The sequence below is a fragment of the Oenanthe melanoleuca genome, chromosome 1, assembly GCF_029582105.1.
Source record: "Oenanthe melanoleuca isolate GR-GAL-2019-014 chromosome 1, OMel1.0, whole genome shotgun sequence".
Taxonomy (NCBI): Eukaryota; Metazoa; Chordata; class Aves; order Passeriformes; family Muscicapidae; genus Oenanthe; species Oenanthe melanoleuca.
In genome coordinates this window covers 27675966-27692185 of record NC_079333.1, presented here as the reverse complement: position 1 = coordinate 27692185, position 16220 = coordinate 27675966, and the positions used below count along the sequence as shown (strand labels likewise).

General features: G+C 40.2%; 1 protein-coding gene across 7 annotated transcripts in view; it reads left to right on the top strand.

The window, feature by feature from the left end:
- EPHB6 (EPH receptor B6) overlaps window positions 1-5216 on the top strand; it is a 67447-nt gene extending 62231 nt beyond the window's left edge. For 2 of the 7 annotated variants that reach the window (XM_056504268.1, XM_056504260.1), the window contains exons 14-17: window positions 129-278; window positions 427-620; window positions 1854-2027; window positions 3045-4033. In XM_056504268.1, the coding sequence (XP_056360243.1) occupies window positions 129-278; window positions 427-620; window positions 1854-2027; window positions 3045-3192 (666 nt within the window). In that variant the 3' untranslated portion in view covers window positions 3193-4033. Of the gene's footprint in view, window positions 1-128; window positions 279-426; window positions 621-1853; window positions 2032-2996 lie in introns of all 7 variants that reach the window. The other 5 variants (XM_056504277.1, XM_056504288.1, XM_056504305.1 and 2 more) reach the window with 4 other exon arrangements.
- The last annotated feature ends 11004 nt before the right edge of the window (window positions 5217-16220 follow it).

Here is a 16220-nt window from a genome sequence, read left to right as displayed (position 1 = left end):
TAGAATCAATCAGACTGTCACCCTGTGCTCCAAGTTGTGTTGTGCTGCTAACAGCTGGTTGTTTCAGTGATGTTTTCACAAGCAGTCCTTATCTCATGCATTCTATTTGCTTTCTGTGTGCTTCCCAGGGCTGCAAAATCCCCATCCGCTGGACTGCCCCCGAAGCCATCCAGTACCGCAAGTTCACCTCCTCCAGTGACGTCTGGAGCTATGGCATTGTCATGTGGGAGGTGATGTCCTACGGTGAGAGGCCTTACTGGGACATGTCCAATCAGGATGTAAGTTTTAGAAGTGGTGAGGATGTACATCTGCCTCTCTGTCCCGTATCAATTCAAGGAGAAGAAAGCAACACAAACTGAGTGATTGAAGCTCTTTTGTCTTTTATTTTCCCAGGTGTCATAAAGCTTTGTTCTTCTTTTCCTGCAGGTAATTAATGCCATTGACCAGGACTATCGCCTGCCACCACCCCCAGACTGCCCTACTGTTTTGCACCTGCTCATGCTTGACTGCTGGCAGAAGGAGAGGGTCCAGAGACCCAAATTTGAGCAAATAGTCAGTGCCCTGGATAAAATGATTCGCAAGCCATCAGCCCTCAAAGCCATTGGCACTGGGACAAGCAGGTGAGATGGGGATTTAATGCAAAATAATAGGAATTGTCTGTCAGAAGGCATCATGAGGAAAAGAAAGCCATAAATCAGGCTATATAGTTTTTTTTCTAATCCTCTCATTTGAGACTGGGAACAAACAGGATGCAGAAAAAAAAGAGAGGAAGCAGGTTGGGAGAACTGTATATCCTGATTGAGTTAATGGGGAGCTCTGAGTGCCAAATGTGATAGGAGATAAATCTCGATGAGTTGCACTGAGGATGAATGACTGAAGGGTCATAGGGAATGAAGGGAGGTACACATCTGGGTGCAGCAGCACAAGATATTCTGTGGTCACACCATATTGTGTGACCACAAGAGATGATGAAGAAAAAGAAGACCTTATCTTATGGAGGGAAGGAAGTCTCTACATACAAATAATTAGAACTGCAGCTTACATTGCATATTTTCCCAACTGCATTTTGCAGTCTGATGGAACAAGAGGCAGGAGGTCAGCAAAGAAGAAGTCTCTGGAGGGATAAACAGTGCCAAGGTTAGTTGGCTGCTGGGCTGATGACGAAATTACATCCTGCTAGCCTGGAGGGTTTTTCCCTGTGGTTATAAATCTTGTCTCAGTGGAATGTACTCCACAGCTGAGGGAGGGGAAAAGTATCTAGTGATTCCCAGTTTAGTAAAAGCAGCACATAAAGAGTGCTATAGCTTTGGAACAGACTCAGATGATGAGGAAAAGAGCAAATGCCATACGTAAACAATCATCTCTTTGGCCTTTTACTGCAATTCTTTTATCTGGTGGGTGTTGGAGCTCAAACAATGCACTCATTTTCTCATAGGTCCCTATCTGGCCAAAAGAGAATATTTAAGAGAGGGAGACCTAGTCACAAAGGTAAAAAGGTGTATAAGGTCTCACATCTCTTTCAGAAACTTCCTCACTGCAGCTCTTTGCCCAGCTGATAGGTCTAGACCAAGGAAGTATGGAAGGATCTTGGGCAACAAGAAGAGAATGTGCCTGAGAGAGTATGGGCAATGGGAAAGAAAGATCAATTTCTTGGGTTGGTTAATTGTTTTAAGGCAGAAGAAGGGACACTGGAAGCCTAGAAACAGCACATCAAGTTGGGACATTAGGAGTCAGGGCATGAAGAACAAATGTCACTGTTCTTCATTCTGTCCTCTTCAGAGGCTGTATTCTCTCCCTCTCATAATTCTTACTTTACTAGTGTGCTCAGCTGATGCTGATAACTTGAGTTTTAGAACCTGCCTCTTTTGCAGACCATCTCAGCCTCTCCTGAGCAACTGCCCTCCAGATTTCCCTTCCCTCAGCAATGCCCATGAGTGGTTGGATGCTATCAAGATGGGCCGCTACAAGGAGAATTTCGACCAGGCCGGTCTGGCTACATTCGATGTCATATCACGCATGACTCTCGAGTAAGTAGCAGGGCAGACACCAACAGATACCACACACTGAGCTTTCCATGCAGAAAGTGAAAGCAGCCTGAGAAGCTGCCTGTGTGGAAAATACATACACATGAAAAAGGGAGAGTGAAGCCAAAGCAAAGTAGCTGCTTTTCCTTGCATCTTAATAGGGCCTCTGGACACCATCCATGCTGTAATACACTTGCAATCTGTATCTATGAGCACTGATTCTGATCCAGTGTGCATCAGAAAATGTATTGTCAATGTTGCAGAGAGCCTGTTATATCAGAATGTCATCACAGCTAGCACAGATAATAACAACCACTTTTAAGCAGTTATGCAGAACCAGCCACACCATATACTGGGTTGAAGTGTTATGTAAAAGACAGGATCCAGGAAAACGAACATTCTCAGAATCATAGAATGGTTGGGGTTGGAAGGGACCTTTAAAGATCTTCTAGTCCAACACCCCTGCCATAAGCAGGGACACCTTTCACTAGATGATGTAGCTCACAGCCTGACCTTGAATGCTTACAGAAATGCAGCATCCACAACTTCTCCTGGCCACCTGTTTCTGTGTCCCACCACCCTTCCTTATCTCCAGTCTAAACCTAATCAGTTTCTGTTTAAAATCACTGCCCCTTGTTCTGTCACTACAGGGCCTGGTAAAAAGTCATTCTCCATCTTTCTTGTTAGCCCCCTCTGTATATTGAGAAAGATATTTCTGGAGCCTTCTCTTCTGGATGAACAACTCCAACTCTCTTTTTTCCTGTAGGAGATCAGCCCTCTGATCCTTTTCATGGCCCAATTCCACTGCTTCTTTTTGTACCTTCCAAGTTCTGCCAACACCCCCTCCACCCACACACATTTGTCAAACAAAAGCAGAAGCCTTGTCAGCTGTTTCACAGACACAGATCGGCACACACACATATCCGTACACGCTGATTTGCATCTACAGCAAAATGGACTGAGATTGTTCAGAGCAAGCAGTTCATTTTAGCAACCTCTGTGTCCCCTGTTCTTTTGCAGAGATATTCAGCGTATTGGAATCAACTTGAACCAGTTGAAGTGTGATGTTTACATCATCCTCATTCCACTAGTCTCAAACTCTGGAAAGGTTCTGAGGAAATTCAGAGGGATTTTCAATGTAAGAAAACAATGTCAGTATGCTACTTGAAGACTTAATGCACCCAGAGAGTGCACATTACATGTCCTGTTCCATGAACAAAAACAAAGCCTTGCCGTGATTTGAAAGCAGAACTAAATGACTGGTGACAATTACATGTGGCTGGTGTCATACATTGGGAATGGGTTTGGGGAGGGAAGGTTATAATAACACAGGGCGGAAAGGGAATAATGGCTTGGACAGATCACAACCACCTGTTGCCTATTGTCTGCCAACAAAAGGTATCTGACAACTTTACAAAGTCATCAGCAGGCTTTATTTATGGCTGAGAGCCCAGCAAAGCTGCAAAGACATAATAAAGGCAACAAAAAATTAGCTTTTTTTCAGAAGAATGCCATCGTGGTGTGAGAAATATTTCCTCAGGTGGAGATGAGCATCAAGTTACTAGTTGGTGTGCCAGCTCAGTTCAGAACTGAAGTTCCAGCTAGTGCACAGTATGTGGTAAGAAAAACAATGTCACCTGGTAAACAGGTTCAGAGTAAAGGGTTCGAAATTCAATGATATTTTGTGTGCAGTTCTTGGGCCTGCTTCATGATGGGAATTGCTAATCTTTTGTGCTGATGTGAGAAAGAGTCCATCTCTATTTATGGGACTGCAACAGAATGAATAAATAACAATTCCTAGAATCCACCCTGCAAGATCTGCAAGTGGGAAGGGGGAAACAGATAGGTTCTGGTTCTCACAAGCCCATTCTTGTGAGGAAAGGCATAACCTGTGATACTCCTAAATCCTGAGTATTCAGATCTTGGGTTTTGTTTTCTTCTGAACCCCTTACAATGAAAAGTAGAATGAAAAACATCTGAAACCTTTTGCTGATGAAAAATACTTCCTCTTTTTCTCACCCTAGCCATTAGGCACAGTTGTTTGAATATTGTTTTTGAAGAAAATGCAGACATGCATTAGTCATGTTGTGAAACTCTTTCACAAGTTTTTATCAAGAGTGATCAGGGAATGGTTCCAGTCCCATAAGTCACTTCAGTCCTTACAGAAGGGCTAACAGTGTTCCTGGGATCAACAGTGTTGTTTGGTACAGGCACATGAGAGTGACGAAAATGGCAGATCTTATGTATCCCTTCGGACAGACTAGTACCTGCCTGTGGGAAAATGTGCTTCGAGAGGGAGCAGAGCTTTGGGACTGTATCTCTGTATCTATCACTAGGACGTTGAGCTTGAGAGGAGAACTTATAAACTATACACTTGTCTACCTCATCAACACAGAGGAAGGGAAATGGAAATGGCCTTGGTAAACAAGACCACAGTTATGATACCCCCTGTGTGTCTAGAGAGGAAATAACCCCCAGCTGTTGTGATCTGTGCTCATCTGTTTGCTCACTGTGAGCTAGACATGAACCTCGTGTATTTCTCCAGCTGTCAAGCTTGGAACATCACAACTTCTTCACATACTACTGCTTTATGGATTTAAAGATTCCCCCAGTCAACCTAACAAAGACCAAGAAGCCATGTTTAAGAGTGATTGAAGAGTCAAATAATATGATGGGAGGTGCTTCAGAATAGTTGCACTGGAATAGCCAATGCAGTTCAGGCTCTTTGTTACAGCATTAGAGTAACATTATTTTTAATTTGTTTTAGCTGAAGAGGGAACAGCAGTGCATTTTTCAAAATATTAAAAAGTCAATATAAAAATAATAAAAGGAAACATGAATAAAGCATTCATGACAGTACGAAGAGAGTGTGAAGATTAAAAAAACCCAAATCACATCCGACTAGAGTCCAACCTAGAAAATCTCAGTCTGTGCTTTTTAAGGGGTTTCTGGAAGCTTGTACTACTCACACAACCAGTCACATATATGCTGACTGACTGTCAGCTCCACCCACGGCATCTGAGACAGAACAAGTGTTGTCCTCTTCAGAAAGCATATTGAGCACAAGATGTTGAGGGGAATCTGTGGTCTCTAGCACCTTCCATATATATATTCACCAGAGGACAACAGTGCATGTATGCATCTTCATATATGAGTGTAATCTAGAAGTTCTGTGTGCCATTTGGGGAAACAAGGCAGCCTTTCTTTTCCATACCTTGAGTGGTCAGGATTGTTAATCTAGAGATTAACAATCTAGATCGAATTCTATTGCCTGTTTTCAGCCTAGTAGAAACTTACATGCAGAAAAAAAATTTCTCTTCATACAAGTAATTAAATGTTGCCTTGCCTGAATACTGTTGTGTTGACAGTGAGACTTAGAACTGCACAAGGAACCGGCTTGGCATCACATTTGAGTGCAAATGGATAGCTCTTTTCTTTAAGAAGTGTCTCCATTCTCTTTATTCCCACTATGTTCCCAAATTTCAGGCGGTTATTCTCTTACACAGTTTGGGATACAAAGGTTCTCGAGTTGCAGTGCAGCTTGTGTCATTTGCCATCATGTCACTCCTTAACTGTTCAAGCATGGAGGAAGGGCAGTCATGGCAAAAGCATTAGAAATACCCTGATCTTACTTTTCTCAGTCATCTGGAACCAGAAATTGTACATTCTGTTTCCACAGTCATCTGGGATGGCCTGCAGTATAGGAGCACCCCCAACAGGCAGGCATGAGAACGAGGAGGGAAAGGAGTGGACTCACTTAGGCACCTGGTATCTGCCCTCCACCAGAAGAGTGAGAAACAATGCCAAAAAAGTCTTACAGAGCTGTGTTCTTTGCCAGAGAAGCATTGGGAGACTAACGCATTATTGCCCACCTTTACTGCATGTGATTTCTGTAACAGGCAGAGTACAAGAGTAATGAATAAACTAAATGCACAAGGATTAGTGGACAGACCTTCTAAAGGATGTTAGGCATTTGTATGAAAGCTCAGAAGAATCATACCTATAGCTAGGAAGAATATATTTCAAAGATTAATGTCTTTTGTGCTTGAACACCAACTTTTCACTGTCTGGAAACAGGAAGAAACTTCACCTTAAGGCAAGCTGTTTTGTAATTATTCCTGATGAGGTTCCTTGAACTTGTCTTTTTGGTGTCTGTTGCTGGACAGCCTCCCAGACAGATAATTGGATCTGCACCAGGATGTCAGTTAATGTTCCATGCTGCCAGAGAGCACGTTGGGCAAGCGAGTTCCCACCTATTCTGCTTTGGCAGCCAAGTGAAATTCTCAGCCAGGAGCTCCGTGCCTGTGCACTCCTGCCTCACTAAGCCATGGCATGTTTCTGCCAGGAACAGGCCCTGCTCACCGGGGTGTTCAAAGACAAGCACGTAAACTAAGATTTTTTCTTCCATGCCTGAAATGATTTTAAGGAAGGACTCAATGTCAGTATGACTCACAGTGATTTCTGTGCTTTGTACCCCAGTAGCTTCAATGCATGTATGGGTGAAATGGCTGAAGTCCCTGGTTTCTTATTTGTGTGTTTGTTTGTTTGTTTGTTTGTTTTAAAATTGAAGGGTGTAATCTTAGTGCATGCTTCAACAACACTGTATTAGGGCTAATGGAGGGAGCACAAGCTGCTCAGTGGAGAGAAATGCTGAAAGAGCCTGTCTGTTCAGCACAAATATATTCAGTACCTAGGGCTGTCTAGAAAGAAAGAAGCTGCTGTAGCTAGTCCCAGACAATTCATATGTTATGAAGCTGAATGAAACCTGTGGGTGTGGTGGGAAATGATGAACACCAAGGAGCTTGGCTTTACTAAACAAAGGTAGAGCTATCCCTACCGCTGGGTCTTCCTTGGTCATAATTCCAGACAAAAAGTCTTAACTATTCCAAGTGTAGGTAACTAGCTTGAATCTATCCTGCTTTTGGTACATTTTCTCACCAGCTGGCTACACAATTCTTCATAAAGAATTCATGTCTTCTACGTGAAGTTCATGTCTTCTACACCTAGAGATGCAGCTAGGTAGTAGATTTGGGTTCAAGACAAAACTGCTAGTGGGGCAATGCATGTGTAGTGTGCTAGCAGCTATTCATGAGTACCAGGCTTCCTGAGGATTGAAGATTACACATAAATTTGAATCTTTGGATATCATGAAAAGACAGCATGGAAGAGCAAACCTCATTGCTCTACCTAAAAGCTAATCTAATCCTTCAATCTTCAAATCTATATGGAAGAAATGCCACCTCTCTCAGAATTTACATTTTGTTGTGGTATTCAAGGTCATCGTGCTCTTCTTGTAAAGCTGTTCCACTTCAGTGTTGCTGAGCTAATGAAAAGGCACTGTGTCTTCTAGACTTTGCAGAGCTGTAACTGGGACCTGTTCAAAGAGGAATCTCTCTCCCTGGTGTGCTGAAGTACAGAACTGAAGTGTCCCGGTGTGCTGAAGTACAGAACTGACCCCAAAAAGCCTTGGAGCTTAGTTATTTCATTTCCCTTTCCTGGGTGATGAGAAAATTCTCTTCCTGAAATATTCTCAGTTGAAACATGCAGATTAATGAAAACATACTGAGATTTCCTTCTGTTTTCTTCCATGATCTCTATTTCTCGAACAAACAGAGTAATGTGGTCTTTTACTCAAATTTGCAAAAGTAAGTCACAAGTATGAGTGCAATGGGTTGACATCTGTGCCCCAAATATTAATAGTTTGGCCTGTTATTTATGTAAATTTCTTATACAAGATCAAGTGTGCTTAGCTGACAGTGATAAAGCTGTTTGCTTCTGAAAACTAATTCCTTAAATTCAGGCTGTGCTAAGAAAGGTTGGATTGTTTCCAGTTTACAGTGACACTAGAAACTACAGAGGCTGCTGGCTACAACTGAAATTTGAGTTACATCTATGCAACTCTCATCACATTTTGGACACTTTTAGCCAAACCTACTACTGCCTGTGCATTTGGACAGCTGGGACAGATTGATCATTTATAAACAATTCTGTTGCTGAGATCAGATTCTTGACCTCTTTGAACTGTACTAACTCTGCGAGTGAACAGGAGATTAAAAATAAGAAGATCAGATTTATTCAGAGAAGTCAGCTCGTTGGACAGATATGAATGACAAGGCACTAGCTGAAATAAGCTATTTAAAAACAGATCTATTCATGTTGCTCTGTTAGAAAAGACAGTAATTATACTGTGCCTTACTGTCTCTACTATTAAGATAGAATAGGGGACATTGATCTTTACCCTCCAGGACAGTACACTTCACCTCTTGGTCCACTGTTTAACTTACAAACATAAGTTTGTAAGACTGAAGAATTTTTGCTACAAAGGCATCTAATCTTGGTTAATTCAGGAATAATGAATCTACAAGATACCTTGGACTGTTTTTTCCCATGACTGTGATAATTTTTTATTGCAGTTTGCCTAGTGCTTTTTGTATACTCCCCAATTTGGATAAAGAGCTGTTTGTAATCTGATACTTCTGCATTTTCCACCATCATTGGGTCACATACTTGCTCCTTTATATTCTTGAAAACAGAAATATTTACATGTCTCCCTGTCTCACATCTTGTTTGGTCCTCCCATCCTTGTTATGGTTCTCTTCTCCATCACATTTTCTGACTTCCTTTCTAAGAAGAGAATATGAAGAACAGTGTCACTAGTGCGCTACATGGACAGGAAACCAGCCTCTCACAATGACTGTTCACTGCTTATTCACCCACAGATCACAGTAAGCCTTCCACAATTGAGTTCTTTGACTCAATCAGGACACTCTGATCCTTCTGACGTAAATGTTTTTTTTTAGGAAACCCATTCTATGTAGATAGAAAACACTCTCTTTTTTTTTTTTTTTTTTTTTTGTTTTCCCCCAGCTGTCAAGCACTACCCTTAGAAAAGAGTTCTCAAAAAATGGATCTTTGTATTGGCGTTTTACAATGCTAAGCAGTTGTTAATCAGTATTTTCAGTCTAACAGATCATAAAATTTTAGATCATAAAATGTTAGCTCATAAAATCAAGTCTGGACTACATAAGATCAATTTTATGAGACCTTTGCTCTCCAAATCTCGAAGTAAGTATTTGCAAGGACTGCCTGAATTAAGGAAAATATATCAGTGTCTGCCACTTCCTCTCTAGACACAGTTCTCCTTTGCTTGTTCAGCACCTCTTCAGAAGAATCCAGCATCTAGCTGTTCCTGGGTTGTAAGCCCTTCTTAAATACAATAGGGAGTGAAGTTGTGACTTCAATTTGATGAAATTCGAGGGGCAGAGGACTTATAAATCCTGGTCCATATTGCTATAGCATTTTTTAATTACAAACAGGAATTTACAAATATAAAATGTCTGAAAATGAAAGTGATCCAGAACTTCTGAATCCCTAATGGCCCTATCAAAGGTAGGCTTTACCACCTGCCAAGTGCTAGTTCATGGCTGCTGGTTTGTATCCTGTCAATTTTTTCCATGCCTGCTTTGAGAGAGTACCTGTCAGATAGGTCCCTTACAAGGTACAGCCAAAGCAAAGGTAGATGAGATGAACTCTTAAGTCACATATGTGTGATCTGATGGGTAAGCATAACAGCAGTATCCTAGGGTCTAAAATAACTCAGTCAAGAAATTCTTAAACTACATCCTCTCTGAAACTGAAATAGATTAGCTGGATCAACTATGGATGACAGGCTCAGTCATTTAGGTGTTCAGGTCTTTTAGGACTGAATATTTTTCACCATGAGGTTGAAAAGTACCATTCAAATGATCCAGAGGGAGAATTCTGTGTCAACAAATGTCTCCATTTACACACCACCACTTCATTTGAAATTCCCACAACAACATTCCAGAATTACTTGCTGAAGGCAAAAACAGTAAAGGAATCTAGGGGGGGTTTCCTGAAAGAGAGAGAAAATTATTTTGACAAGAGTCAAGTCATAGCAGAGAGTAAAGATAGAGCAAATGAAAGATTTATGTTCTTCAGAGGAGAAGGGAGTAAGAACTTACAGACTGAGCAAATACATAAGACACAAGCAAACCCATGAAGAATTTTAAAGTAAGAAACTGCCTTGGACTTAGAGCCTCAGAATGACTGAAAATGCAGCAAATCTAGATTTTACAACATCTCTAGGCAACCTGCTCCTGTGCTTTATCACCCTCCCAGTAAAATACATTTCCTGATGTTCAGATGGAACATACTGTGCTTTAGTTCATGCTGATTGCTCTTTTTTCTATCACTGGACACCACTGAAATAGCCTGTCCAGATCTGCCTTCTTTAAACACTGCCTTCACACTTCTGTACATGTTGGACAGTCCCAGGTCTCCCTGCCTCACCTCAGAGGAAAGAAACTCCACTCCCTAAATTGTCTTAGTGGCCTTTTCTTGGACTCTTTGTGGCAGCTGCATGTCTCTATTAACTTGGAAGCCCAGATCTGATTGCAGGACTCCAGGCAGGGCCTCACCAGAGCAGAGCAGAGGGGAAGAATCACCTCTCTAACTAATGCAGCCCAGGATTAGCCTTCTTGGTGTCAAGGACACATTGCTGGCTTATGTTCAAAAAGTTCAAATGTTAAAATTGTGATCCATCAGTATCCCCAGACTCTTAACAGGGGGTTTTTTTCCCAGTATTTTATTTTAGAGCAGGAGTTAAAAGAGAAATATGTCCTTGATTTTGGGGGATGAAAAGAAAGAACCATTCATATAATGAAATACAAGTGGAAGCATAACAAAGAAAACAATTATTTACAAACATTAGAAAGGGCAAACAAAGGGGAAAGGAATTGTTTAAGTTAATCATAACTGCTGTTTATAATCTTAGGTCTTACTCATGGTGTCTATTAGCAGGGCAATACAGAACCTGAGTGGATGCACCTACTTAGCATTCATCATGTAAGAGAAGTTCATCATGCACAGTGCAAGGCTTACGTCCCACTTCAATCTTATTTTATAGTGTGAGTAGGATGTAAAGGAGTTCATCAGCCTCATAATGGCTCTATTCGCACAGATTTTTTTTTTCCTCATAAAAGTAGTTCACTTAAAATGCCTTTACTTCAATGAAATGTCACTATATTTACAGTGAAGTAATCAAGAGTAAGATTAGACCACCATCTGTAGCAGATTTGATTTGAAAAATGTCTAACTTTATGAAAAGTTGTTTTTATTAAGTTTCTACATGGAAAGATAAGTGACCCTCTTGGAAATTTTTATGCTTTCTCAGTAACAGTAACAGTTTTAAAGGAGAAGATTGAAAACTCAAAGTAATGGAAAGACCTATTATGTTAGTTTCAGTAGCAGAAGATTTTGAAGTTCCCAGGAAAGAAATGGAAGCAAAAATGTAATATACACATAGTAAAGTCATATATAAGTACACGTTTCTATACACACCACAGGTGTACACATCACACAGATATTTGGCTTAAAAATGAAGTGTCAGTATAAAAGTAATAGTAATTTTCTCTTCTTATTTCCTTACAGTTTGTGGCATTGTGGCATCACTAAATACAGTGGCCAGCTGATTGGCTAACATAAATAAAATACTGGCAGTTATTGAATTATTCCAGTTTTTATCAAATGACAATTCAGCCCAGTAGTAACTTAAGGGGAAAAACCCAGCATTATAGGAAGAAGCAATACAACAAGCAAGTTACAGAATTTGGAGGAATGAAAACAGAAATTAAATACAAAAATCAAAAATATTGTTTTCGATTTGCATTCTTTTCCACCTGCCCTGCAGATATTTTCTGCTCTTCAGGGGTAATTCAGATTAACAGTATTGTGAAAAGATTATTCTCTCTTGCAACAAGGCACTATGATGATCTTTCATTTCTGCCTTGCCAAATCCTGGCAGCAGAGGTGTTCCAGCATTTCAAAAAGAGAATTTTTTAATCACAGACACATGTTTTGTGTCAAGAGAGAGACTTACTGAGTGTTAGCATATTAATAATAATTCTTTACTTTATCTACTCTAATTTAAAGGGAGCAGGGATTTGTCTGCTAAGTGCCTAATGCTTTATATCCCCAGTTCCATACTATCACAAATATTTCCTGATACTCAGCCCACACTTTTGTTTACCAAATTTCATCCCCTTTTTTGTTGTTGTATTTTTGAGATATTTTTGAATATCTGCTGTCTGTGAATGTTGTATGATTTTTGAAGCATATGATTAGGTGAGAAGAGAGGATGTGGCATGCTGTGATATGACATGACACTATAGGAGAGAATGGAAGGAGGAAATGCATCCACATGAGAAAGAAATTGAAAAGATGGCCTTGGAAAGAAAATCACAAGTCTGTGCACTCTGAATCAATGCTTTTCTATTTCAGAAGGGTAGATAAGAGATTATATGAATATTTCATATATACGTATGTTCATACATCTAAATTTTAAATTAATAATATCACTGTCACAAAGCCATCTGTATTAATTGAAAGGGCAAACTATGAAGCCATGTCTGATGTTAAATGTTACCTTATAATACATCTGGACCCACAGAACAACAGTTCCATTTGAAAAGAAAACATTATTAACAATGTGAATGCAGTTGCACAATCTGCCCTTTTGGGTTCTTTAGGTATTTTTTTATGCTGGCTTTGGTTTAGAATCACTTTCCACAGGCATCAGAACTCATATTGCATATTTCTATTCACAGTTGAGGTTGCAGAATATTTTCATAGTTGCATGTGAAGAGCTGATGGTTTTGGGCACGGTATGAGAGAGAAGGCATGGTATGAAGTTTCAGAGTAGTTGTATTAATGTTATAATTGGTTACTGTGAAGTCATTAACAGCTCTTGTCAGTAACATTATATTACAGGATTAAAGTTTGCTGCTTCTTTTCACTGTATCAGGCTGCCTGCAGGCTCAGACAGGCATTTCCCCACAGGTCACAGTTCCATAAGGGTACAGGGACAAAAAACAGCTTCATTTTTAAAAACCAAACTCCTGCAGAAAAGTTCTCTGACTTGTCTTCCTTGGCAATTCTGAAGTTAGGTTTTATGGAAGAGACACAGACATGCTACTGATTAGACAGGTTGATAGAAAGAGGAAGAAAAGGTGGACAGTTGCAGAGACACCCATGTCAAAAATAAGAAAACACAGCAGTTTAACCCACAGGTAAATACCAAAGTAGATGAGATTGTAACAGTTGTGACTGAAAATTTATTTAGTGGCCTGAGGATTCTTGACATCATCTCCCTTTTCCATTATCACCTTCACCAAACTGATGGTTTCTTTCACCACAGCACTGTGGAGAGCAGTCTCTCCTGCAACACACAATTTCCTTATTGTTTCTCACACCATATCAAATGTGCCAGGAACACTTCAACAACTAGAAATCCACAGCACAGCCACAGATATTTTATTAGTGAAAAACTGAGAGATAATAGGAAACCACAGGTTTTTCAAAGATTTCCATGACAATGAGTGATGAATATCCATGGAACAAGGGAGATGAAGCATAAGATTTCTTTCAAATCTCAGGAAATTGCCAGTTCAAGATTCGTCTCATTTTCATGTTAGGAGTGACTTTGTAAAAGACAGTCTGGGTTTTGTCCTATGAGAAGGACCATAAGATCTGATCTAGTTTCTCATCCATGCAGGATTCAATTTGTTTGGACCCAAAGGCAAATACTAGATCTGTGAAATGAATTGCCACTCAGACTGAACAAATTCACTATCAGCATTTCTCATTAAAGTCTTTTAGCACTTTGTTTATTCCACTTCTGTTCCCAGACATATTTTTATACTCTCTAGTCTCTTCTGTGTGAGTATCTCAAGCACTTGGATATGTTGCTTAACCAGATTTTGGTGAAGTAGCCTTTGTTTATAGCTCTGAAATAATTAATGATCTTTTACAGATGGAGAAGCTGAGGCACAGAGAAATGAAGAGCTTTGTTCATAGATAGGAAATTGACCATAACTAGGTTTCACACATAAATCACTATTCCCTACATTATTTTATTCTTCTTATGAAATAGGTAGATGCAATTCTTGAACAATGCAGAGCTGCTATGAAAGCATTTTTAAAAGTAACATGGCCTTCCAAAAATTCACAGGGTCAAATGTAGTGTTCACCCTGAAATTTAGGCAAAACCACAAGTAATTACAACTGCTCCTGAGGGCTACATCATCTTACAAGTATTTCAGATGCATTCTGCTCTCATGAATTGTGTTTTTTCCCCATGTCTGTTTGCATTGCTTTCTCTGGCAGGTCTGTGTAGCAACACATGTGAGAATGAGCTTCAAATAGGAAAAGCATCATCTGGATGCTTCCAAACTGCTTCTGTCAGCACTGGATCATGTCTGCAGAGGCAATCACAATGTGATCTCTCTCGATTATCAATCCAGACAAATTAAATAGGAAAAAAGAAATGGAGGAAAAAATATGAGAATGAGATACATTCGAAGAAAAAAATTGATTTGTGGGCTTTTTAGGGCATCATAAATGCACAGTTTAGGGACATGGGTGTTTCAGACCATGTAGGTGGCACAGTTCACCTCTTGGAGTGAAGGCAAGGTATCCAGAGGTATCAAGAAACTGAGTCATAGGTAAATAAAATAGAACATCTTTGAACAGGTAATTTTTTCTAGCTCTTTGGGATCCTTTGGGAATCTTTAACATGGTTCTGGGAAATTACTGGCCCATTTTTGATGCTGTCCTTTCCTATATTAATACCTGCTTACAGCTCAGATGCCATTGTCTCATTGAGAAGCTCTGGGGCTGTGTCCCTCACAGCTGAGCAGCACCCACACTGTGCTACAAGGTGGTCACATGAAGGGCTGCCTCCCCCACTGCTCCTAGAGACAATTTAATAAATTTACCATCCCAGTGCTGAGTCCCCACTGTTCAGCCATCTCCCCTTCACGCTGGCAAGTTTGTTTTCTGCTACAGCTACAGCTACAATGTGGTACCCATTGTCCAAACACACAGGCCCCAGTAGTTTTCTTCTAAAAAAGTATTGCAGCCTAGACAAGTACAAGAAGGGGCATTACCTGTCTCACAAGTACAACAGATTTTACAAGCAAGATGTTTCTGAATAGCTCGTTATCCTCCAAGGCCTGGAGCATGGGAGATTCCCAAAGGCTTGAACAATAAAGATTGCCCATTTGTAATCTTAAAATAAATACATTTGTTACAGGAAATGAGTTTTGCTGCATCAGCAAACCAGACTTGGTTAGAGGTTTTTGTTCTCAAGGTCACTTGACACTTTGAGAACTCTCAAGACACACATATAAATGATCCACCTTTTATAGATCAGACATTTTGCATGACCAGAAGATCTATAATTCAGCTTTTACATGACTGGGGAGCTGATGAAGATGTCACAAAGGAAATATAATTCTGACTCCGGCGGTAATTCAGCATTCCAGGGTTATTGCACATTTACTGCACTTGACTAGACTTTGCACAAGGTGTCAAATTACCTTCCAGTCCTGCACAGCCAGGGCTCAGCATGCAACATCTGAGATCCATGCAGAAACTGCACATATTCCTGGCATTATTTCTGCATTTCTGTTCCCATTCTCAAGTAGACTGTATCATTGATTCTTGCCATAGTACAAAATTCAGTCACCAAATCCTTTCTTTCTGACAGATGGAAATACACAGTCAGAACACAAAGCTGTCTCTTTGATTCTCATCGTTCTGCTCTAACCAGGAAATTTGGATAAAAAAGAATCCTAATTAAAGATTCAAACCTTTCATCTTGCTCCATCCCAGCATGGGAGCTTCAGTTCAATAAAATACATAATGACCCCTCTGGAAAGTTTGAAAATAAAGATGTCATTGTTAAGAGAAATAAATAATTTTTAAGTAACATAAAGGTTGGCTGCACGCCCATTGTAATTATCTCTGATACTCAGAGCCACAGGGGTTCTGCTTGTAAGGACCCAGCCAGCTTAATCTGCCAAAATGGGGGGAAAAAAAATCAAAATAAAAAGAGAAGCTTCTTCTTCATCTCTTTATTAACTTAAGGAAAATAGGGTGATACCCTAAGAAAATGTACTAACAACATGCAGCATCATGCTTTTCATAAGGAGGGAATTAAAACCCTTCTGCCTGCTTTTAATGAGCTGGGCTGTGCTTAAGGAATTGAGAAGCCAAGCCTGCAGTTACTGACACACATGCTGAAGGGGAAAGATTGGGGCACAGGAGATCTTGCCAGCAGGTATCACACCACGGATACACAAGGCTGGAGAACAAAATTAGGAAAAGACCTGT